This window comes from Vipera ursinii (genome assembly GCF_947247035.1).
Source record: "Vipera ursinii genome assembly, chromosome: 12".
NCBI lineage: Eukaryota > Metazoa > Chordata > Lepidosauria > Squamata > Viperidae > Vipera > Vipera ursinii.
In genome coordinates, this window is record NC_139525.1 from 4,887,234 (window position 1) to 4,911,925 (window position 24,692).

At 48.5% G+C, this 24,692-nt stretch overlaps 2 protein-coding genes across 9 annotated transcripts in view; one reads left to right on the forward strand and one right to left on the reverse strand.

Annotated features, from left to right (window-relative positions):
- Positions 1–793, reverse strand: part of THOC2 (THO complex subunit 2) — a 39,275-nt gene extending 38,482 nt beyond the window's left edge. For all 4 annotated transcript variants that reach the window (XM_083371791.1, XM_083371793.1, XM_083371794.1 and 1 more), the window contains exon 1: positions 617–793. In XM_083371791.1, the coding sequence (XP_083227917.1) occupies positions 617–699 (83 nt within the window). In that variant the 5' untranslated portion in view covers positions 700–793. The remainder of the gene's footprint in view (positions 1–616) is intronic.
- Positions 794–2,618: 1,825 nt separating this feature from the next.
- XIAP (X-linked inhibitor of apoptosis) lies at positions 2,619–22,696 on the forward strand. 5 transcript variants are annotated; one of them, XM_083371814.1, is made up of 8 exons: positions 2,619–2,746; positions 11,689–12,597; positions 13,083–13,182; positions 14,164–14,242; positions 16,337–16,370; positions 17,781–17,891; positions 18,063–18,263; positions 19,681–22,696. In XM_083371814.1, exons 2-8 carry the CDS (start codon positions 11,721–11,723, stop codon positions 19,869–19,871), a joined length of 1,593 nt encoding a protein of 530 aa, XP_083227940.1. In that variant the 5' UTR covers positions 2,619–2,746; positions 11,689–11,720; the 3' UTR covers positions 19,872–22,696. The 5 variants fall into 5 exon arrangements, with proteins under 5 accessions (XP_083227940.1, XP_083227939.1, XP_083227942.1 ...); XM_083371813.1 differs by lacking the exon at positions 2,619–2,746 and adding an exon at positions 6,349–6,434; XM_083371815.1 differs by lacking the exon at positions 2,619–2,746 and adding an exon at positions 7,030–7,062.
- Positions 22,697–24,692: the final 1,996 nt, after the last annotated feature.

Genomic DNA, 24,692 nt, shown 5'->3' on the forward strand with positions numbered 1-24,692 from the left:
GATAAATTAAGTGGGGGGAAGAAATATGGGAAGGGGGAAGAGAAAGAAAATGGGAAGGGGGAGATAAATTAAGTGGGGGGGAAAGGGACGGGGGAGAGAAGGAATATGGGAAGGGGGAAGAGAAAGAAAATGGGAAGGGGGAGATAAATTAAATGGGAGAGAAGGAATATGGGAAGGGGAGAGAAAGAAAATGGGAAGGGGGAGATAAATTAAATGGGGGGGGACAAAATGGGAGGGGGGAGAGAAAGAAAATGGGAGGGGAAAAAAAAAACTATTCCAGAGGTCGGAAGGATGAAAGAAGCCTCTGGCTTTCCCAGTCTGGCGTCTTCCCGGCCGGCTGGACTCCAACTCCCAGAATTCCTGCCACCTAAAGCCAAGGGCAATGCGGGCTGAGGATCCTGGGGGTTGTAGTCCCAACGGCCGGGAAGGCGCCCTCCGGCGAAGGCCTTGAGCCTGAAAGCAGGGAGGGGGCGGGATACGGGGTGGGGGTGGGGAAAGGGCTCAGCTCGCCCGGACGGACCGACGGCCTAGCCGGGCAGGGGGATCGGCTCGAGGCAGAGGCCGGCCGACCCGCCCGTTCGCTCGCTCCCCGCCCGGCGCCGTCCCCCGAACTCACAACTCGCTCTTGCCGGATTTTTCCCAGTTGCGGATCCAGTCGGCCGGGAGCGCCGCCGCCGATGTCGCCGCCGCCGCCGCCATCTTCCCCGTGTGGCGCGGAGAGCCCGGATGCGAGAACGACGACGGGCCCGAGGTCAGAGGGGACGGCGGAGACGGCCGCGCCAGGCATGCCGGGAAAGCGAGCCCGCAGCGGTGGAGGAGGAGAGAGAAGCACGAGGAAAGCGGCGGCGGCGGCGACGTCAAACAGCAACCAGGATTCCTCCCAGCGAGCCGAAAGGCAGGAGAGGGAGGGTGAGAAAGAAAAGCTGGATAGGTCAACCCAAGAATCAATCCGGTTCTCTCGGCTGTCCGTTAAATCAGCGTTTCCCAACCTTGGGAACTTGAAGATGCGTGGACTTCAACTCCCAGAATTCCCCAGCCAGATGGAGACAAAAACCCACGGATGCAACGGACCCCTCTCCCACCCCATCCCCCACATCAGTGTTTCCCAACCTTAGGAACTTGAAGATGCGTGGACTTCAACTCCCAGAATTCCCCAGCCAGATGGAGACAAAAACCCACGGATGCAACGGACCCCTCTCCCACCCCATCCCCCACATCAGTGTTTCCCAACCTTAGGAACTTGAAGATGCGTGGACTTCAACTCCCAGAATTCCCCAGCCAGCATAGCTGGCTGGGGAATTCTGGGAGTTGAAGTCCACGCATCTTCAAGTTCCTAAGGTTGGGAAACACTGCGTTAAATGGGGCGCTGGGCGAAGCCTCCAATCCCGGATTGACGGGTGGTAAGCCGGTTTCCACGAGCCATCGGATTCTCCCGAGTCAAGGGAGCGTGCATTAGGTTCGTCGGGGTTATCTACATAGTTAATCAGCCTGGGATTGGTCACTCCTCCTGGCGGGAATTCCTGGACCCCGGGTTGGGTGCCCGAGGCAAGGCGGGAGATTCCAGCCAGGGGGTTGGCTAGTGTCCAGCGGCTGCTGGCCAGAAAAGCTACCCGGGACTTGCCAGTCCCAGGTCTCCACGTGCAGTCAATCAAGCAAGGTAACCTGAACCCGTCTCCCGGTTATTGTCGCCCATCCAGACACAACAGTGGCCACGAAGGTGGGATTGCGGCAGAACAGCGGAGAAAAGGCGCAGAAGCAAGGAGCGCGCAGAGCGGGAAATTCGAATAGCCGTCAGCCACACAGCGTGTCTTCAGCCCAGCGGCGCCGAATCGCGGACGGGAAGTAGGCATGGCTCAAGTCGGCTCAGTAAAGGAATTTGACCCCAGACACCCAGAGGACTGGGACGAGTATGTCGGCCAGGTCGAGGGGTACATGTTGGTGAATGGCATAACCGATGACCGGAAGAAAGCTGCAGCGCTCCTAACAATCAGCGGCACACCAGTCTACCGGGTCGCCGTGGGGTTGTGCCAACCGGCCGCCGTTGCCAGCGTGTCGTACACCGAACTCTTAGCCAAACTCAAGGAGCACTTCACCCCCAAGAGGTCGGAGCTCTTCTGGAGAAGGATTTTCGAAAAGAGGAACCAGAAGCCGGGCGAATCTATAACCGAATTTGTGGCCGCAGTAAGGGAAGCTGCACGCCGTTGTAAATACGACAACCTGGAAGTGCGAATCAGGGACAGAGTGGTCCTAGGGCTACGCGATGAACAATTACAAAACAGAATCATCGCGAAGCCCACCGGAAACTTACAAGAAGTTCTGGATGAACTGCTCACGTACGAATCCACAGGGAAACGCGACCCTCCCCACAACAGCAATGGCGCAGCGGGTGAAATCAACCATGAGAGCCATGTGGACGGTGGGGAGGAGGACTACCGGTGGAAAACGGGCATCGACGAGATCACCCGGAGACTCGGTAAAATTCTAGCAAGGAACAACCATTCGGAAGGCGCCGACCGCCTCAGGAGACAACCACCACCGCAACTGCACAGACTACCGAGGGAGGGTCCGAGCCGACAGAGAGACCCCGAAGCTAAGTGCGGAAGCTGCGGAGGCAACCACCCCCGGGCAACCTGCAGGTTCCGCAACGCAAAATGCCGCAACTGCGGAAAAACCGGCCACATCCAAATAATTTGCAGAGGCAGACCACGAGACAATCAACTCCACGACATCGACGCCTGGGCCACAGGTAAGGTAACCCCCCACAAAAGTGGCAAATAGACCCACAGGCCACAGGCACAGAGCAATAGCCTGGGAAAGCGGGTGGTCATTAACCAGTTATTAAGCCCCAAATTAAAAATTGAGGTCCCGACTGCAGGGCATTCCCTGCAGAATGGAAGTTGATTCCGGGGCATCAGTGTCCATCATTTCGGGGGACACACTGGCACACATAGAAGCCAGAAGCGGGCAGCGAGTTCCCATTAAACGCACACAAATACAGTTAGCAGATTTCCAGAGGACACCCATAAGAGTAAAGGGGAAGGTCACCATCAACGTTTGTTTTAAGGGATTTAAGGGGCCACTAGACCTCCTAGTCACCGAGGGTCAGAGAACCAGCTTGATCGGCCTCAACTGGTTCAGTCCCTTAGGCATATGGGTCGGGGGAATTAACACAGTACAACACCGAACCCTCAAATCCGTCTGCGACAGCTACACAAATGTATTCAATGGCTCCTTGGGGAAGTACAAGGGACCCCCCCCCATTAACTTTAACCTGGATCCAGCAGTGAGCCCCATCAGGCTTAAGGCCAGAAGGGTACCCTTTGCACTCAAACAAAAAATTGAGGCAGAGTTAGACAAATTAGTAGGCCAGGGAGTGCTGGAACCGGTAGAACGGCTCAAATTAAAAAAAGAAAAATGCTCCATTGGGGTAAAATCCACTGAATTTTTAGGATACAGGATTGTATCCTAAAAGGCATACATCCTACTGAGGGAAAAATTAAGGCAATCAAATTAGCTCCAGAACCAAAAAATAAAGCAGAACTCTAAGCATTTTTAGTTCTCATAAATTTTTACCATACATTCTTACCACACAAAGCAGCCATAGCTGAACCACTACACAGACTTTGTTGTTGTTGTTAGCTGCGAAGTTGTGTCCGACTCATCGCGACCCTATGGACAACATTCCTCCAGGCCTTCCTGTCCTCTACCATCTTCTGGAGTCCATCTAAGCTCATGCCTACTGCTTCAGTGACTCCATCCAGCCACCTCATTCTCTGTCGTCCCCTTCTTCTCTTGCCCTCAATCTTTCCCAGCATTAGGCTCTTCTCCAATGAGTCCTTCCTTCCTTCTCATTAGGTGGCCAAAGGATTTGAGTTTCAACTTCAGGATCTGGCCTTCTAAAGAGCAGTCAGGGTTGATCTCCTCTAGGACTGACCGGTTTGATCGCCTTGCAGTCCAAGGGACTCGCAGGAGTCTTCTCCAGCACCAGAGTTCAAAGGCCTCCATTCTTTGGCGCTCAGCCTTTCTTATGGTCCAGCTTTCACTGCCATACATTGCAACTGGGAAGACCATAGCCTTGACTATACGCACTTTTGTTGACAGGGTGATGTCTCTGCTTTTTAGTGTGCTGTCTAGATTTGCCATGGCTTTCCTTCCCTACTTGACAAAAAAAAAACCACCTGGCAGTGGCAGGAACAACACAAACGGAGTTTCCAAACACTGAAGGACATACTGTCCAGTAGGTCCACACTCACCCACTTCATCGAGGGCAAACCAATATACTTAGCATGCGATGCATCACCATACGGGGTGGGGGCAGTGATCAGCCACATGGATAGCAATGGGGAGCAAAGGCCTATAGCATACTATTCCAGAACTCTGACCAAGGCAGAGAGGAATTATGCACAAATCGACAAAGAAGCACTGGCAATCGTGGCAGTTCCACAATTACCTTTATGGTAGGAACTTCACAATATTCACAGACCACAAACCCCTCTTAGGGTTGTTCCCAACCGACAAACAGACTCCCCAGATTATGTCACCCAGAATGCTGAGATGGTCAATCTTCTTATCCGCATATACATTTTCCATCAAACATAGACCAGGGAAGGAAATGGGCCATGCAGACGCCTTAAGCAGGCTACCCCTACCAGTCACAGACACGGACCCAGCTCCAGTGGGCCAGATCTTCACACTACAAGAACTCCCAGCATGCCCTCTGACGGCCAGGGACATTGCCACTGCCACCAGCAAGGACCCAATACTAAGCAGAGTAGCAGCACGGGTCCAAGGGGGTTGGTCAAAGGAAAGCCCAGACCCCAAATTTGCGCCATACGTCAGAAGAAGGGATGAAATGTCATCACACTTAGGGTGTCTACTATGGGGAAACAGGGTAGTAGTAGTGCCAGAGAAGCATAGGGACAAGGTCATCCAAGAACTACACGAGGGACACCCGGGGATTGTTCGCATGAAAGCATTGGCCAGGAGTCATCTGTGTTGTGTCCGGATCGGCGACATTAAACAGGGAGATGGGGATGTTGAAGCACCCTATGATGTGGGGCAGCGTTTCCCAACCTTAGGAACTTGAAGATGCGTGGACTTCAACTCCCAGAATTCCCCAGCCAGCTGGCTGGGGAATTCTGGGAGTTGAAGTCCACGCATCTTCAAGTTCCTAAGGTTGGGAAACACTGATGTGGGGGATGGGGTGGGAGAGGGGTCCGTTGCATCCGTGGGTTTTTGTCTCCATCGGAACTCCTTTTGAGAGCTTTGGACTTCCAACTCCCAGCGTTGCCAGGCTGGGGGATTCTGGGAGTTTGAAGTTCAAGCCGCTTTAAACAAAAGAAAAAAAAGCGGCTCGGGTTGAAAGACAGGCTGCTGTACGCGCCCTGCAGCGGGCAAAACGGATCGGTGTGAGGCCGGTGCAGGGTTCAAATCCAGCCAGCGAGCAGAAGAAAAAAAAAGAACAGATTTAAGATTTTATGTTGGGGGAATTCACCTTTTTTTGGGGGGGAGGGTGTTTGCGTGGTTTGGGGAGACATCTGGATGGGGTCTCTCTCCATTCAAGCGAACCCCCCCTTTGGCGAAACCTGCTGAAGTGGGGGGGGCGTCCTCATGGGGAGGGGGCTCGGGAAGGCCACGGGATGAATCCCGACGAGCCGTGCATCACCTGGGAAAGCCGCAATCGGTGTTTCCAAACCAGCCAACCCCAACAAATTTGGGGGGGGGGTGTCCAAGCTTTAGCCCCTTGCAACGTTTCCTCCAGCCCATGATCCCCCCTTTTTGGTGTTTTTTTTTTGGCAATCTTGGATGTTGCCATTCCCAAGACAGGAAAACAAGGAAGTCCAGTAGCCTTGTGGAGAAGGTGGGTGGGTGGGTGGTAAACACCTTTGAGACAACCAGGACCTGGATTGACCCAGAATCTCCCTAGACATTCCCAAGACCAGAGTCGGCGCGGGAGAGGTGTCACGTGCCCCCCCACTCCTTCGGTGGGGATAAGCAAGGCTGGTGGGTGGGTGGAATCCTACGCGCTCCACCCGTCCCGTTGCAGCGGGCGCCTTCCAGGCTGGGGGCGGGGCGCTATGCAAGCTCGCACGTGTGAACGCGCGTCGCCTTGCTTCCCGGGTCCGCGGGCTTCTGCAACCCGAGTTAAGGGGGCCGGGGAAGCCAAAAGTCGGGGCTCCAAAATGCAATTTTCCAAGGGGACGTTCCGAAGCGCCGCAAGCCAAGCCGGGGCAGTCGGCGAGTCCTCCGCCCGCCGGGGCGCCCGATGCTCCGGCAGCTCCTCCCGGAGCCCGCGGGGCGGCGCTTCCTCCTCCTCCTCCTCCTCCTCCTCCTCCTCCTCGGGGCGGCGGCGGCGGAGGGAAGAAGGGCGGCCCAGCAGCCATTTTCCGGGCAGCCGAGCGCGTTCCCGGCGGAGGGTGGCCCGGAGAAGTGGGGTAAGTGGCGGGCGAGGGGCAGGGGGCGCCCTTGGCGCCGGGAACACCCATCCCCATCCTCCCCGGCCGGGAGCCTGCGGGCTGCGGGGCACGGGCTTTGCAACCCCCGGGCTTTTCCTTCGCTTTTCCCAAATGCGGGGTTGCTTTGACGGGTTTTTTTTTTTTTCCTGCCGTGGGAAGGGGGAGAGCTTCCAGCCCCGGGTCCTGCCTGGCTCTCTCCTTCCTCCTCCCGGATCTGGGACTTTTTTTTTTTTTTTTGGACGCGTGGGCGCGGCGGGTCGTGGGAATGGCTGGAAGGCCGGTTTCTTGCGGGCAAAATGCCCCCCCCCCCCACGCACACACACACACTTCGAATCGCGTCCTTCTCGGACGGCTTGAACCTCTTTCACCTTGCCGAGCCTGGCTCGGTCGAAAGGGAAGGGCCGGAAAGCTCTCTAACCCCGCGGTTCCTTGCGCGCCGCTTTCTGGCTCCTCTTGCGCGTGGGAAAGCAAAAGCGGCCACGCGGGTTCCCACCTTTGCCTCCTGCGGTAGGTTTCGTTTCCCAGCTTTGGTGAAGATGGTGCCGAGAGAAAGAGGGAATGAGAAAAGAGAAAGCAAAATAGGGGCCTTTTGGCCGGGGCAGAGGAGGTACCTTGTCTTTCGTGTGTGTGTTGGCTTGTACGTGGGAACGCTTTTGCCCTTGGTTGAAGCAAAATAGGGGCCTTTTGGCCGGGGCAGAGGTGCCTTGTCTCGTGTCTGTGTTTGTTGGCTTGTGCGTGGGAACGCTTTTGCCCTTGGTGTTAAAGCAAAATAGGGGTCTTTTGGCCGGGACAGAGGTACCTTGTCTCGGTGTGTGTGTTGGCTTGTACGTGGGAACGCTTTTGCCCTTGGTTGAAGCAAAATAGGGGCCTTTTGGCCGGGGCAGAGGTGCCTTGTCTCGTGTCTGTGTTTGTTGGCTTGTGCGTGGGAACGCTTTTGCCCTTGGTGTTAAAGCAAAATAGGGGTCTTTTGGCCGGGACAGAGGTACCTTGTCTCGGTGTGTGTGTTGGCTTGTACGTGGGAACGCTTTTGCCCTTGGTTGAAGCAAAATAGGGGCCTTTTGGCCGGGGCAGAGGTGCCTTGTCTCGTGTCTGTGTTTGTTGGCTTGTGCGTGGGAACGCTTTTGCCCTTGGTGTTAAAGCAAAATAGGGGTCTTTTGGCCGGGACAGAGGTACCTTGTCTCGGTGTGTGTGTTGGCTTGTACGTGGGAACGCTTTTGCCCTTGGTTGAAGCAAAATAGGGGCCTTTTGGCCGGGGCAGAGGTGCCTTGTCTCGTGTCTGTGTTTGTTGGCTTGTGCGTGGGAACGCTTTTGCCCTTGGTGTTAAAGCAAAATAGGGGTCTTTTGGCCGGGACAGAGGTACCTTGTCTCGGTGTGTGTGTTGGCTTGTACGTGGGAACGCTTTTGCCCTTGGTTGAAGCAAAATAGGGGCCTTTTGGCCGGGGCAGAGGTGCCTTGTCTCGTGTCTGTGTTTGTTGGCTTGTGCGTGGGAACGCTTTTGCCCTTGGTGTTAAAGCAAAATAGGGGTCTTTTGGCCGGGACAGAGGTACCTTGTCTCGGTGTGTGTGTTGGCTTGTACGTGGGAACGCTTTTGCCCTTGGTTGAAGCAAAATAGGGGCCTTTTGGCCGGGGCAGAGGTGCCTTGTCTCGTGTCTGTGTTTTTTGGCTTGTGCGTGGGAACGCTTTTGCCCTTGGTGTTAAAGCAAAATAGGGGTCTTTTGGCCGGGACAGAGGTACCTTGTCTCGGTGTGTGTGTTGGCTTGTACGTGGGAACGCTTTTGCCCTTGGTTGAAGCAAAATAGGGGCCTTTTGGCCGGGGCAGAGGTGCCTTGTCTCGTGTCTGTGTTTGTTGGCTTGTGCGTGGGAACGCTTTTGCCCTTGGTGTTAAAGCAAAATAGGGGTCTTTTGGCCGGGACAGAGGTACCTTGTCTCGGTGTGTGTGTTGGCTTGTACGTGGGAACGCTTTTGCCCTTGGTTGAAGCAAAATAGGGGCCTTTTGGCCGGGGCAGAGGTGCCTTGTCTCGTGTCTGTGTTTGTTGGCTTGTGCGTGGGAACGCTTTTGCCCTTGGTGTTAAAGCAAAATAGGGGTCTTTTGGCCGGGACAGAGGTACCTTGTCTCGGTGTGTGTGTTGGCTTGTACGTGGGAACGCTTTTGCCCTTGGTTGAAGCAAAATAGGGGCCTTTTGGCCGGGGCAGAGGTGCCTTGTCTCGTGTCTGTGTTTGTTGGCTTGTGCGTGGGAACGCTTTTGCCCTTGGTGTTAAAGCAAAATAGGGGTCTTTTGGCCGGGACAGAGGTACCTTGTCTCGGTGTGTGTGTTGGCTTGTACGTGGGAACGCTTTTGCCCTTGGTTGAAGCAAAATAGGGGCCTTTTGGCCGGGGCAGAGGTGCCTTGTCTCGTGTCTGTGTTTGTTGGCTTGTGCGTGGGAACGCTTTTGCCCTTGGTGTTAAAGCAAAATAGGGGTCTTTTGGCCGGGACAGAGGTACCTTGTCTCGGTGTGTGTGTTGGCTTGTACGTGGGAACGCTTTTGCCCTTGGTTGAAGCAAAATAGGGGTCTTTTGGCCGGGGCAGAGGTACCTTGTCTTGGGTGTGTGTGTGTGTGTGTGTTGTGTGTGTGTGTGTGTGTGTGTGTGTGTGTTGGCTTGTACGTGGGAACGCTTTTGCCCTTGGTGTTAAAGCAAAATAGGGGCCTTTTGGCTGGGGCAGAGGTGCCTTGTGTGTGTGTGTGTGTGTGTGTGTGTGTGTTGGCTTGTACGTGGGAACGCTTTTGCCCTTGGTTGATTTCACCTGCCAGCTTAATTGAGGGATTTGTGGCTTTAGGGATGCCTGCTTGACAGCTTGTAAATATCTTCAGCTGTAACCCAGTGGAGTTACTGAACAAAGTTCTTCCTGCAATAAAATTGAGCATAGAGATTGGTGGAACCGCCCACGTTTTCATTACTACACGCATCATTTCCTGCTTATTTTTTTTTCCTAAGCAATCCCTAGAAACTAATATGGCAAGAAGGGGGGGGGGAAACCTTGTAATTCCCCCTTTTTTTAAAAAAAACACAACAATACAAGAGGTATGTTAAGGATTTATTTATTTTAAATTAGATTTGACCCGGGTGTTAAGACAAAATCCGGGAAAGGGCCAGGAAAGAAGGCAACCCCATCCCCTTTTTAGTCACGTGTGGTGGGAGTTTGCTGTAGGAAATTTCCAAATCTTTTCAGACTGGCTTTCCCCCCCCATTTTGTCAGCTGACAAGAGGGGAAAACAAAAATCTGCAATCTTCATCCAGGATGGTCAGGAGTTGGGGGGGGGGGAACTGAACTTTGGCCATTTTAAAAAAATGTCAAGTTTCCCGTAAGGCCAGCTTCGCTTGAGGACGGAGAAAGATGCTTCTTTTCAGGAGGTTTTTAAATAAAACAAAAATGCGATTTTAAATGCAAAATTGATTGATAAGCCAACCAGGGTCACCTTGTAGAGGAGTTGGGCGGCATAGAAATTTTTTTTTAATCCCATTTATATCCCGCCCTTCTCCGAAGATTCAGGGCGGCTTACAATCTAAGCACAAATCAATGTGCTTAGCAAATTTAATAAATAAAAGAATAAATGAAATGAAATATTTTTTCACATTTTGGAACATACACACACACACACACACACACACAGACAGACAGACAGATTGGCTGGGCGGTGTAGCATAAAATGTTAAAATATAAAAAAACTGTAAAAGTATACATAAAAATTTAAAATGTAGAAGGAGGCAAGGACAGTGCGATGCTGCTGAAATTAGCTAAAAAAAGGCGAAGGGAGGGCTTTCAGGATTCTAGCCAGCCCTATGGATGGTGGTCCTCTGTACTCCCCACGCCAGGTTGCAGATGCATGTTTGAATCCCTCTTCTGAAGGCCAGTAGAATGGGGGCTCACTTCACTTCTCGGGGGGGGGGAAGAGGTGGGCAATGGCAGAGAAGGCTCTCTTCCTGGACACACACACACCCCCAGTTTGAATCCTTTAATTTAGGGAATTTGCAACACCCCTTCCCTGCCTGGGCAAGTGAAAGAGCCTTGGTGTTACTCTTTAAGTAACACCAGCTGCCTGCAATTAGTGCAGGTTCGAGTCCCACCAGGCTCAAGGTTGACTCAGCCTTCCATCCTTCCAAGGTAGGTAAAATGAGGACCCAGATTGTTGGGGCAATAAGCTGACTTTGTAACAATGCCGCTTGGGGTGTGTGTGAAAGCCCTAATAAGCAGGCATATATATAGAATGAAGGCTATTGCTAAGCACATTGATTTGTGCCTTTAGATTGTAAGCCGCCCTGAGTCTTCGGAGAAGGGCGGGATATAAATGGGATTAAAAAGGAAAAAAAAGTGGGATGGGAGATGTAATGTGTTCTCCAAAGCGCCAGAAGGCAGGACGAGAAGCAACGGATGGAATCCAATCAAGGAGAGAAGCAACCTAGAACTAAGGAGGAATTTCCTAACAGTGAGAACAATTAACCAGTGGAACGACCTGCCTCCAGAAGTTGTGGGTCCTCCAACACTGTAGGTTTTCAAGGAGAGGTTGGACAACCATTTGTCTGAAATGGTGTAGGGTCTCCTGCGTGAGCAGAGGTTGGGTGTAGAAAAGAGGTCCCCAACCTTTGGGGCAACGGGGACCGGTTCCGTGGAGAAAAGTTTTTGAAGTGGGTGGTTTTGTGGGCTGCCTGCATCCTGCCGATGGGGCTTTGCTTGTTTGTGCGAAGCGGTTGCTGACATGCTGTGGCCCGGTATCGGTCCACGGATCGGGGATTGGGGACCCCTGGTCCAGAAGATCTCCAAAGTCACTTCCAACACTGTTATTCTGTAGTGGGACGAAGACAGTTTCATAGGTAGCCTGGCCCCATGCCATGTTCAAGGTGCTTTAAAGATGTCCTACTATGCTGATGTTGTCCATTCAGTCGTGTCCAAGTCTGGGTGATTCTGCGGGCCAGGTCTCTCCACGTCTTCCGATCTTGCGATACTTCTTCAATTTTTGCCCTCTGGCTGGGGTCAGCTTTGATGGTGTCCAGCCACACTGTGTTCTTTGGCGGCCTGGTCCCCTTCTATCTCTTAACTCTTCCCAACGTAATTGCTTTTTCCAATGAATTTGGACACGGCCAAAATAACTTTGACAATTTTGTGCTTTTGCCTTCCAGTGATGTCCTGCTAACACTTAAGCATTATCTTCGCAGTGTCGCTCTCTCGCTAACCATGCAGGTGTTTTGTTTATTTAGGAAATCGGGAGGAAGCTCCTTTCTCAAGAGGGATGACGTGTAATGGCCCCGTTTCGGAGGACCCCACCCAAAACCTGGCTCAGTTGACTTCCAGACTAGGAACCTTTGCCAATTTCCCAAGACTCTGTCCCGTTCCTTCTTCGGTACTCGCCCAGGCGGGCTTCTTCTACACTGGGAAAGGAGACCAAGTCAGATGCTTTAGCTGCCTTGCAACCCTAGAAGGATGGAAAGAGGGGGACTCGGCAATTAGAAGGCACAAAAATGTTTCTCCAAACTGCCGGTTTATCAACGATGGCAGCTTTGAAGAGCATCATCTACTTTCCAGGCTCCCAAACGGTCCTCCTGGAGGAGAAGGCACCAGCTCCGTCACACCCGATTCTGATCTATCTTCCGATTTTGAGGCCGATTACTTGTTGAGAACTAGGCAGGTGGTGGATCTCTCTGGCTCTCTGTATCCCCAAAATCTGGCCATGTGCAATGAAGAGGTCCGGCTGAGATCTTTTCACTCCTGGCCTCCCTACGTGCCGGTTACCCCAGAAGATCTGGCCAATGCTGGACTCTATTACCGAGGGGTGGGGGATGAAGTGGAGTGCTTTTGTTGTGGGGGCAAGATGAAAAACTGGGAACTGGGGGACCAGGCCTGGTCGGAACACCGCCGCCACTTCCCGAGATGCTTTTTCGTCCTTGGATATGATGTGGGAAATGTTAGGACCGTTGCAAATCAGCCAGGGGATGCACAGCTGGACAGAAGCAACGTCCTCCGGGTGCCGCCGCTGCCACCACCGCCTCCCCCTCCTACTGCTCATAACCCCTCAATGGCAGATTTTGCAAAGCGCCTCCAGAGTTTCGGGGTGTGGAATTACTCGATGAGCAAGGAGTGGCTTGCTCAAGCAGGCTTCTACAGCCTAGGTAAGTGAAGGCTGGGTCTCCTTGGCTGGCTTCACACAATCCCATCCTGCCAAGCCCAACACACCGCCTTAGAGATAATCCTGGGCTTAATGGCCACCATTGAGCCCAAAATTGTCACCGTCATTAAGTGAATTTTGCCCCATCTTACAATCTTTCTCGGCTGCGGAGGTTAAGTGTGAATCACTACAGTTATCAAATTTAATAATGGTTAAATGTGAAGCTGGCTTCCGCACGGACTTTGTCATGAACTGTGATGGCCTGACCCTGGGACACTGCGGCCGTCATAAATACGAGTCATCTGAATTTTGATCACATGATCATGGGATTGCTGCAATGGCTGTGTGAAAAACGGTCATTAAGTCAACTTTTTTCCCCTGGTGATGATGTATCTTCGGTCGCGAAATGAACTGTTTGTCTTGTCAAGGATTACATTTGCAGACAAGAGCTTGTTTTCGTGAAAAAAAGATGCTTTTTCCCCCCCGCAGGTATTGGCGATGGTGTGGAATGCTTCTCCTGCGGTGGTGGATTGAACTCATGGAAGGCTGGTGACGATCCATGGGAGGAACATGCAAGATGGTATCCGGGGTAAGGAACATTTCATTTTTTTCAGATTCTACCTTAGATTCAGGGTTGCTTTGCAATATTGTTTACCTGATCCTTCGCTCGGGGATATTCAAAACCAGATGTGTCAGAAGTGGAAAAAACTTTGGACTCTTTCTAGAGTGCGGACAAGAGCAGCCAAGAGCTGCTTGGGGCTTGGGGGCTAAAACCGATGAAGAACGCTTGGAGGAATTGGGTATGTCTAGTAAAAAGAAGGATTAAGGGTGACACTACGATAGTAGCGTTCCAGTATTTGAGGGGCTGCCACAAAGAAGAAGGGGTCAAGCTATTCTCCAAAGCACCAGAAGGCAAGATGAGAGACAGTGGATGGGGACTAACCAAGGAGAGAAGCAACTTGGAATTAAGGAGAAATTTCCTGAGAGTGAGAAGAATCAACGGAAAGGCTTGCCTCCAGAAGTTGTGGATGCTCCATCACTGGAGGCTTTTAAGAAGAGGTTGAATAACCCTTTGTCTGAAATGGTGCTAGGGCTTCCTACTTGAGCAGAATGTTGGACTAGAAGACCTTCAAGGTCCCTTCCAACTCTTCTTACGCTGGACAACTCTAGCAGGCGTGATGGAACCACAGCTGCCAGTCAGCGTTAGAAAAAGGGAAGCTGCTTTAAAGAGCCAATGGTTTAACATTAAAAGCTGCTCATAGAATCATAGGTCTTCTAGTCCACACCCAGGTCCAAGGCAGGAATCCTTATTCCTTAACGTTCATAAGGATGCTTTGGGGGAAACGCAGAAAAGATGCTGACGTCACCTCATCAGATTTCTTCTGAATCCAGGTTTGAAGCTATGCACAGCCTATCCAAGCTGCTGGAGGGCACAGTGGGTTGTGTGGGTTCAGGTCAGGGTGGTGTGTTCCCCAGCGAAAACTTAACTGAGTGTAATGTGTGAGTTGGATGACTGCTTTGTTCCAGTGTCTTCAGCTTGGCTCATTTTGTTCCAACCTTTTGTACCTAGCTGCAAATACCTGGGAGAAGAAAAGGGACAGGCTTTTGTGAACAGAGTTCATTTAATGCCTTTGCCACAGGAATCAACTGTAAGTCTGCTTTTTTCTGAGTGTCTCCCTTTTTTTGGAAAGAGACCTTCCTTTCTTCCTTCCTTCCTTCCTTCCTTCCTTCCTTCCTTCCTTCCTTCCTTCCTTCCTTTCTTTCTTTCTTTCTTTCTTTCTTTCTTTCTTTCTTTCTTTCTCTTTCTTTCTTTCTTTCTTTCTTTCTTTCTTTCTTTCTTTCTTTCTTTCCTTCCTTCTCTTTCTTTCTTTCTTTCTTTCTTCTTTCTTTCTTCTTTCTTTCCTTTCCTTTCCTTTCCTTTCCTTTCCTTTCCTTTCCTTTCCTTTCCTTTCCTTTCCTTTCCTTTCCTTTCCTCCTTTCCTTTCCTCTCTTTCTCTTCCTATTTTCTGTCTCTTTTTCCTTTCGCTTTCTCATTCTTTCTCTTTTTCCTCCCTCTTTTTCCTCTTTGTCACACTCTCTTTTTCTTTCTCTCTTTTCTCTCTCTCTCTCTCTCTCTCTCTCTCTCTCTCTCTCTCTCCTTTCCCTTTGCTTCCGCCATGCACTCGAGCCAACTCTGCAGGGACTCTTGTTTTCGGATGAATGTGGATTTTAAATCATGCATGCACCGAGCCAATTAAATTAGTAGAAAGGCTGGAGTTACTATCCTGCGGTCTCTCCAGCTGTCTTCCTGTGAGCAGATGGCGTTCCCATCCGCAGCTGAAAAGGTTAATTGCTGCCACGGAAAAGGCCACGTTTAACTGATTTGATTCCTGTTTTCCTGTTGATGGTGGCAAGCGGTCTAGGCGATTTGCTCGCAGGAATGAATTGACGAGTGCAAACTGTGATATTTGTCACCTGAGGATGTCGGGAGCCCTGTATGTGCCTGTTTAGATGACAGAGGTGGAGGAAGAGAAGAGAATGCACTAGTCCGGATTGAAGGACCTAGAGATTTATAGGTCAGCTATAAATATTCCCCTTAAGTTTAAGAGCTTGCAAAAGGGGGAACAATGGCTCAGCCGTTAAAGATGCTGAGATTGTCATCTGGAGAGCTGGCAGCCCAGGTTTGAGACCCTGGCACCGCACGACAGGGTGAGGTCCTGTTCTTTGCTCCAGCTCCTGCCCACCTAGCAGTTTGAAAACATGCTAATGCGAGTAGATAAATAGGTACCACTTCAGTGGGAAGGTAACACCTTTCCATGCACCTTTGGCATACAACAGAAATGTCTCCGGATCCTTGGGCTAAGAAACCAAGATAAGCACTGCGCCCTAAAACGGGGGTGTCAAACTCAATTGCGGTTGCCCTCGGGGCCGGGTGGGTGTGGCCTGGTGGGCATGGCCTACTGGGTGGGTGTGGCTAAAGTGTGTATGGCCTACTGATGTCGGCACCAGACCTCCGAACTTTCCGTCGGGGCCTGAAGACCCACCTGTTCGAATTAGCTGGTCTGGCCTGATGGGGGATTATGGGTTTTTAATTGTTTTTAATTTGTACTACTGTTTTAATCGGGCATGGGTTTAATTCTTTTTTAATTTTTGTATTGTCCTTTTTTATATATGCCCTGTAAACCGCCCTGAGTCCCACCAAGGAGAAGGGCGGTATATAAATCAAATAAACTATAACTATAACTATAACTACTGGGTGGGTATGGCCAGCTCTACATCGTTCACATTAAGGGTGCCTATGGGGGCCTGGGCAGGAGTGGGACAGATCTGGGGTTCTCTGGCAGAAGGAGGGTCTCTGGGCCAGGGCCAAGGCAGAGGTGGCCGTTCCCTCACTGTTTCCATAATGGCTTTGTGGGCCTCATGAGACCACTTGACGGGCCGGATCTGGCCACCGGGCCTTGTGTTTGATATGTCTGAGCTAGATGTTGGCTCAGCCCCTTCCTCAAACCACATCTCCCCTTCCCATCCTATTATTATGTAACCTTTATAAGCTAGTATTTCTCAACCCAACAACTTTAAAAGGTCCGTGGGCTTCAAGTCCTAGAATGCTTTTGACCGTAAAGTTGATAAGTCAGCATAAATAAACTGTACTAGAAGCTATGGATTGTGACACTCGGTCAGGTTTTTCACACGCATTTACACAGGCAGAAATTTGATCCTAATCCAGTGCTACATTCTTAAAAACCATTTATTTGTTTATTTAGGTACAAGATCCTGAGGAAGTTTTAGCTATTGAAGGTACGTATACTCTGAAGTAATTCCATTGTGATCAGTTTTAATTACTTGCTGTCATCGTGAGTCAATTCCAGATCTGCTCAATTGCTTAATCTGCATTTTTTTTTCTAATTGTGTTTGCCAATAATTTGCAAAGGAAAGAAAAAAAATGCAGCGGTTTGTTTAATTTGGCAAAATTTTCAGTCTATTAGTGTAAATTAGTGCTACGTAAGTATTGACCTGATCTTAGGATATTTTAAACTTGTAGCCAGAAAATTACTGTAAGTAAAATGCTGGACCTTAGTTAGAATATATTGATTATTTAGAAGGAAGCAAGAGTCCTTTTTTTGCATCTTATTTTAATTTAATCATAGGGACTCATTGTCAGAAATAATAGGGAGTAATTTTGTATCCCCAAGAATGCATAGTATGGAGATCCTGGTGTAGAAGTGAATGTAGTGGTCTGTCCTGTCATTATTAATTAAATGAATAATGGGGTTATTTTATTATTTTTATTTTGTTATTATTTTTATTTCTTTTATATTAATGTTTTTATTTCCTGTAAGCCGCCTTTGAGTGGCCGTGAGCAAGTAGGCGACAATATCAATTTCCCAAGTAAAACTTAATAAAATCTCGTGAACATTTTCCTATGCCAGTTGGGAATTTGGTCTGCAGGTAAAGACCAGGACATATGACCACAAATTAAGACCAGAGTCTCCATAACAAGATGGTTATTAAATCAGTCACGACTGATTTTACGACTTCTGCCATTAAGGGAATCGCTGCTCTTGTTAAGGGAATCATACAGCGGTCAGTAATGAATCCAGCTTGCCCCCCCCCCCCCCCTTGACTTTACTTGTCGGAATTTGACTGGAAATGTTGCAGATCGTGGTCATATGACCTCGGGATCCTGCAACCGTCGTAAATCCGTACTGGTTACCAAAGCGACTAAATTTTGATCATGTGACCGGGTGGGATGCTACGGCTGTTGTAAATCCCAGGACTCGTCGTAAGCCACTGTTCTTGGGGCCCTTTTAACTTTGAACGGCTACTCAACAAATGGCTGCGGGTTAGAACGAACTATATAAAAATACGATACCTAATTGAGACCAAATATATATATATATTTAATCCTGGCTTTGAACTTCACCCGAAACTGTGGGTCACTGCTCTAGAGAGCAATAAACTCTGATTGATATGGGACCCAACTCAGATCCAAATCCCTCCCCCATCGTTTCGTCTGCAAACCGTTGATATATGTACAGGTAGTCCTTGATTTAACGACCACCAACCTTTCTGTTGTTAAGCAAAACATTTAATTGAGTTTTGCCCCATTTTACGACCTTTGCCGCCGCTGTGGAGTGGATCCTCGAAATTAGTAACCCGGTTGTAAAGTGAAACTGCCTCCCCCCCTTGACTTTGCTTGTTTGGAAGGGGATCACGTGACCGCGGGAACACAGCAACACAGCAATAAATATGAACCGGTTGCCGAGCGTCCCAATTTGGATCACACGATCAGAACGGTCGTAAGTGTGAAAAACGGCCGTAAGTGACTTTTTTCAAGGGTAACTTCGTACAGTCGCTTAAAAAAACTGTTAAGTCGGGGACAGCCGGTATTTTTGAGTTTCGTGTAACGTGTGAGTGCAGCTCTGCTCTTAACTCTCCCAGTCGGGTCGTCTTGCTTTTCATGAGGTTTTCGTCTCTCCCTTTTTGCAGACGAAGAGCATCTGCAAAGCCGGGTGACCCAGAGCGCGTTGCAAATGGGATTCAGCGCAGAGGAAATTAGCAAAACGGTGGAGAGGAAATACCGCCTTTCGTCCCAGCGCTACCGGTCGGTTGAGGCGCTGGTCACAGACTTAATCGGGGCGCAGAGGGAAAATACACCCAGCACGTATTTAGAAAAGCATCTGCAGAAAGGTGATTGTTGAAGATCCCAGTGCCTGTAGATAGACTAAACCCAATTACGCTACGCGAGAAAGGGACTAGGATAAACCCAGTTTGGGGTCAGAAGTTTTGTTTCCGGGGTGGGGGTCTGGTGTTGCAAGCGTGGAAAGATTAGAAACTCTTCACCTTTATACCCGAAATGGACAGGGAATCCTCAACTTAACCACCATGTGATCCAAATTCAGATGCTGGGCAACTGGTTCATATTTATGAAGGTCGTGGCATCCCGTGTGTGTGTGTGTGTGTGTGTGACATGATCCCCTTTTGCGACCTTTCGGCAAGCAAAGTCCGTAGGGGAAGCCGGGTTTGCTTTTAACAGCCTGTGTTATTAATCTGAGAGCTGCAGCGGTTCCCTTAATTGCGGTGGTAGGGAAGTTCGTAAAATGGAGCAAAGCTTGCTTAACAAATGTCTCGCTTAACGGCAGAAATGTTGGGGTCAATTGTGGGTTGTAAGTCAAGGGCTACCTGTAATGTTAAGTTTTATGGCAGATCCCAGTTTGATGACTCCCACTTGCTGGGAGTCCAGCCATTTCTCTGTTGCCAACACCTGCAATTAAGGGCGCCTGCTTTCTTGTCCTCCTTGATGAAGGCATCTTATGTCTGTGGAGATTCTCCGTCCTCCAGGTCCTGGTTGTCCCAAAGGTGCTTTTTCAAGAGCCAACTGGAGTTCCTTGTTTTTTTCTTTGAAGACGTTTCGCTTCTCATCCAAGAAGTTTCTTCAGCTCTGGCCAGATGGCGGGGGAAATGGAAGGATTTATACTCCTTGCAGACAGCTGGAGTACAAACCCATCAGGATAAGATTCAGCAGACCCATCTGCATGAAAAAGACACAAGGCTGCTCTTTCGAAGACAGCAAAGTCCATATTTGGCACAGAGAGGACATCTGGTTTGAAAGAGGGGTCAAAGAGGCCATTTAGGTCAAAACTGAACAGCCCTCTCTCAACAAAGGGGGAGGGATATGACCTCATCTATCTCCAGTCTACAACACGTTCCTTTCAGCAGCTCCAAGGCGGCTCCATGCCCATTTGCACCACTCAGGTGACCCTGAGGACACAGATAAGCCTCCAGGTGGCCTCAAGGACTCTCTAAAAGAAGGCAAATGACCGGCTGTCTGCAAGGAGTATAAATCTTCCGACTTCCTCACCGTCCAGTCAGAGCTGAAGAAGCTCCTGGGATGAGAAGCGAAACGTCTTCAAAGCAAAACAAGAAAGTCCAGTTGCTTCGTGAAAAGAGCACCTCTGGGATAAGGCGTCTCATGAAATCTCTTTTTTTCTTTTCTTTTCTTTTCTTTTCTTTTCTTTTCTTTTCTTTTCTTTTCTTTTCTTTTCTTTTCTTTTCTTTTCTTTTCTTTTCTTTTCTTTTCTTTTTCTTTTTCTTTTCCGCCCAGCAGATCTCAGCACAGAAGAGAAGCTGAAACGTCTGGAGGAAGAAAAGATCTGTAAGATCTGTATGGATAAGACCCTCTCCATGGTCCTCATTCCTTGCGGGCATGTGGCTTGCCAAGACTGTGCGGAGACGGTGGAAAAATGCCCCTGGTGCTCTGGGGTCATTGCAAACCGGCAGAAGATCTATATGCCCTAATAGGATTTGCCAGTTGTGAGAGATTCCATTAAAAACAAACAAACAAAAAAAAAAAACCCAAAAGCTGACCCAGATTTGCAGGTGTCGCCTCCAGAATGCATTTAGCGAGAATCGGCTCTTAATTGGATGCACCGGGTTGTGTGGTATGAATCATCCGAGAGGGTGTTGATTGGGTTTCAATCCTACTTATTCATTGTACGGACTTTGAATCCGAGCGCCTGAATTGGAGAGCTTGCAATTGTGTGGTTAACGTTGGGGGTGGGGGTGGGGGTGGCCAGAACCTTTTCATTGTTTTGTCATGTTTTCAGTTGTGGAGAATATCTTTGAGGGATTCCCCCCCCCCTTTTGTAAAGTTTATAGCTGAACGCACCCAAGGACCCCAAGAACTTGAGAGGGGTGGGCACCTCTGCCGACTTTACCACCTGTGGACTTCAACTCCCAGAATTCTCGGCTGAGGAATTCTGGGAGTTGGAAGTCCACAGATCGTAAAGTGGGCAGAGTTGCCCACCTCTGCACTAACCAGATCTTTTTTCCCCCTTAAGACCCTTAGAATGGTTAAACTTGCTCCTGATGCCGGTCTGAAAGTTGCATTCTTTTTATTATGTCGGCATGCAATAACAGTAACTCTCTGGATTTCTGCCCATCCCTGTTGCCGTCCGAAGCAGTATAAGCCAAACAGAAGGTCAACAATTTAGCGGAAAGCAGCTGAATGGAAAAGGGTGTGAAGAATATTTCAGAAGAGGTAGATCTTGATTCTCCCCTCCCTGTCCATTCAAAGGTTAGATATTCTCCAAGGACGGCAGCACCTATAACTCTCTATTTTACAAACCAAATCCCCTTTCCTTGGTCTGTATCTAGGAAGCCAGGTGCCAATCACACAGGTTTTTTTTGTTTGACCTGACCATCTTAGCTGAAGAAAATAAGGGATCACCTTGATACCCCTTTCTATCCCAGTTCGAGGCTCATCGGGGTTCTAGCGTGACCTTCGTAGGTGGGAGTAACTGGAATTGCACAAACTAGGATGGAAGTCCACAGCCTGGGTTAGTTTCACATTCCAGTTTGCACAAAGGCATCGCAACCGATGCTTTGGGATCCAGACGTCGCGGCAAAGTCCTGACTTTTGGTAAAGAGCCACACACCGGTTTTAGATAAGTTTGGTAGCCTGCATATCCCCGTTCATTTTCCTCCGTAGATTAGTGCGATACGTGAGCAGACTTTTTTGAGTTTTTATCATTTATGTGTACAATTGAGCTGCTGTTCTGGTGTACCAGGTTTTTCCCTGAAATAAAGGATGGATTGGGTAGATGATTGATATTGGTATATGCGGCTTTGAGATAATACTAATAAGTGGAGGGAATACCTGTGAAATGGATGCAATCCTTTAATTTAGAAGTTGAGACACAGATTATCTGCGTTTCCCCCTTGCACTAGGTATTATATTAGGTAGCAAAACATAAGCTGAATGTAACACTAATTGATTCCAATCCCTGTTGCCTCTTTATTATAGAGGAAAGAGTGAGAACTGGCTAATGCATTTCAATTCCAGAAGAACAAATGTGACGGTGGTTTTTAATTTTACTTCAGGGACTCCTTTCTGAAATTCGTAGGATGCAAAAATCTCTCAAGCACTTGAGGATAATAAATCCCCTTTTGAGATTAAATTATTCCTCCTCTTCCTAATATTGTCCTTCTTGATCAGGGAAAATCAACATGTTTAGGTGCCTTTCCCCCCCCCCCCCCAGTAATAAATCTGTAGTATGTTATTGCCATCTTGCTAAAAACGATTTAGCTGTTTTACCTTACTTTTTCTTTTTTTTAAAAAAAAATATAAAAATAACGCTGCATTTTATTTACTTCCGTATTTATTGGAAACTTGTTTTAAGAGAAACACTTTGGTGGCACAAACCAAGATGGGTGTCGCCACGAAGCATTGCGGAGAAGTGTCGTGGTCCCTTTTGTAGAAGGGCGCGTGGGTGCGTTTGCAGCTGCTCGTTTTCGTTTTGTGTTTGTTGAACATTACACTTGCAGTTCTCAGCCCAAAGGGGTAGATTTGCAACTTCTCCGGACACTTGGCAATTGCATAGGCCGGGGGAACCAGAAACTGACAGTTTGAACTTCATTCAGAATGCTGCTAACCTCACTGGAAAAACTTCCCTTTCCGCTTAGCAAGGCCAGATAGCTTTTTTTTGGGGGGGGGGGAAGGACTCCTGGATGGTTGCCAATTTCTTAAAAAACATTTTTGTAAATTTGCTTTTCTCGTGCAAGGTTCCCTGACCTGCCCCACTTATTTTACAGTTATTTATAACTGGCATAATTTAAGGCAGCTATTCTTCCTTTGTGGTGAGATCTGAACTAAAGAAAAAAACAGTTAAAACCAGGCAAAGAGTTTTCTTGGGGGTGGGGGGGTGCGTGTCACTGTTGTTCCTCCGACATCTTTGCAGGTTTCGTTTTAATCCCTTTGTTCACCCTAGAGAATAACAAGAACTTGTTTTATATGGGAAGCTATTTGGGGCTTTTTCTTCACGATAGTTGATTTTTTTTTCCACCTTTTTTAATGTCACAAACACATCTGGGAAATTTTTATGAGCTGTGCATACGTTGCGTGTAAATCCACACTGAAATAACGGAGCTTTAATGACCCGGGCTGTAAATAATAACTGTTGATCTTTGACAACAAAAAATGAAATTGTTGACTTTAGAAGCTATATTCCCATGTGTTAAAGAGAGATTTATTTTTTTAGATGTACTATTACTTAACATAATCATAGAATTGTTTTGCAGTTGAACTCAAGTGATTATTTTTAATAAAGTGATGTATTATTTTATATTCTGAACGTTTCTCTTTTTACTTAAGACACAAGACCAAATAATATGCTTGAGCCCGGTCTCTATCCATCACTTTCTTTCACAAGGATCTAATTTATATTTCCATTTTTCTCAAGCATTTAATTCATATATTATGCTAACCTATGGCTTATTGGAACTAATTCAGTTAGTTAAATCATAATTAATCAGAATAGAGCTGGAAGGGACCTTGGAGGTCTTCTAGTCCAGCCCCCTATACCAGGGATAGGCAACCTTGGCTCTTTTATGACTCATGGACTTCAACTCCCAGACTTCCTGAGCCAGCATGGCTGGCTCAGGAATTCTGGGAGTTGAAGTCCATGAGTCATAAAAGAGCTGAGGTTGCCTACCCCTGCCCTATACCATTCCAGACAAGTGGCTATCCAACCTTTTCTTAAAAACCTCCAGTGATGAAGCACCTAGAACTTCTGGAGGCCAGCTGTTCCACTGGTTAATTGTCCTCAGTGTTAGGAAGTTTATCCTTAATTCCAGGTTGCTTCTCTCCTTGATTAGATTCTATCCATTTTTGTCTTCTGGTGCTTTGGAAAATAAGTTGACCCCTTCTTTGTGAGGGTATTGTAGCCACTACATATACATATACTCGTAGCCACTACATAATCTTTACAGTATGAAGGAATTCTCTTCCAATGGAGAGAATTGGAGGCTTTTTAAGAAGGAATGGACAGCCACTTGTCTGGAATGGTATAGCAAGGGGTTAGACTAGAAGACCTCCAAGGTCCCTTCCAACTCTGTTTTTCTGTTAATGACTTAGATGAGGGAATTGAAGGGGAACTCATCAAATTTGCAGATGACACCAAACTGACAGGCGTAGCCAACACCCCAGAGGACAAACTCAGGATCCCAAAAGATCTCGACAAACTGGAACAATGGGCCCCCATCCAACAAAATTGAGTTTCAGTGTGGAGAAAAGCAAAGTTTTACATTTAGGCAGGAAAAATCAAAGTTACAAGTACAGACGTGGCTCAAAAACAGTAACTGTGAGAGGGACCTTGGAGTCCTAGTGGACGATCACTCGACTCCGAGCCAGCAGTGTGCAGCAGCAACCAAAAAAGCTAATACAATCCTGGGTTGCGTAAACAAGAGGCACAGAATCAAGATCACGCGAAGTATTAGTACCGCTTTATAAACCCTAGTCAGACCACACCTGGAATACTGCAGCCAATTTTGGTCACCATATCACAGAAAAGATGTTGAGAGTTTGGAAAAAATTCAGAGAAGAGCAACTAAGATGATCAGAGGCCTGGAGGTTAAAACATAGGAAGAAGCGCTGCGGGACTTGGATTTGGCTACTCTAAGGAAAAGAAGAAATAGGGGCGACATGATAGCAGTATTCCAGGGGCTGCCACAAAGAAGAGGGGGTGGGGTTCACGTTATTCATCAGAGGGAAGGATGAGAAACAATGGTTGGAAACTGATCAAAGAAGCAACCTGGAATTAAGGAAAAACTTCCTGACAGTGAGGACAATGAACCAGTGGAACAACTTGCCTCCAGAAATTGTGGGCACTCCATCATCACTGGAGATTTTTAAGAAGAGGCTAGGCAGTCACTTGTCTGAGATGGTATAGGTTCTCCTGCTTGAGCAGGGAGCTGGACTACAAGACCTCCAAGGTCCCTTCCATATCCTATCCTATTCTATTTTCCATTCCATTCCTATTCCTATTCTATTGCTCAGTATGTACAGCATTGTAGAGGTAATGCACAGATCTTGCTTTCTCCACTAGCAGGTTACTGTGAAAAGCACTACAGACCTCCATTAATGGCATGTATAGTTCATAGAATTGCTGATCGGATCAGCAATGAGGTATTTATATTGTGGCATTCAGCTCACTTACGGGATGTTTGACTGTTATTGCATGACGGCTGTGAGTAGATTTATCTGCCCGAAATAAAGGCCTTGACTCATTATTTAAATGACCAAAAAAAAAATGCAGTTGGAGATCAAATTATGCTACATTA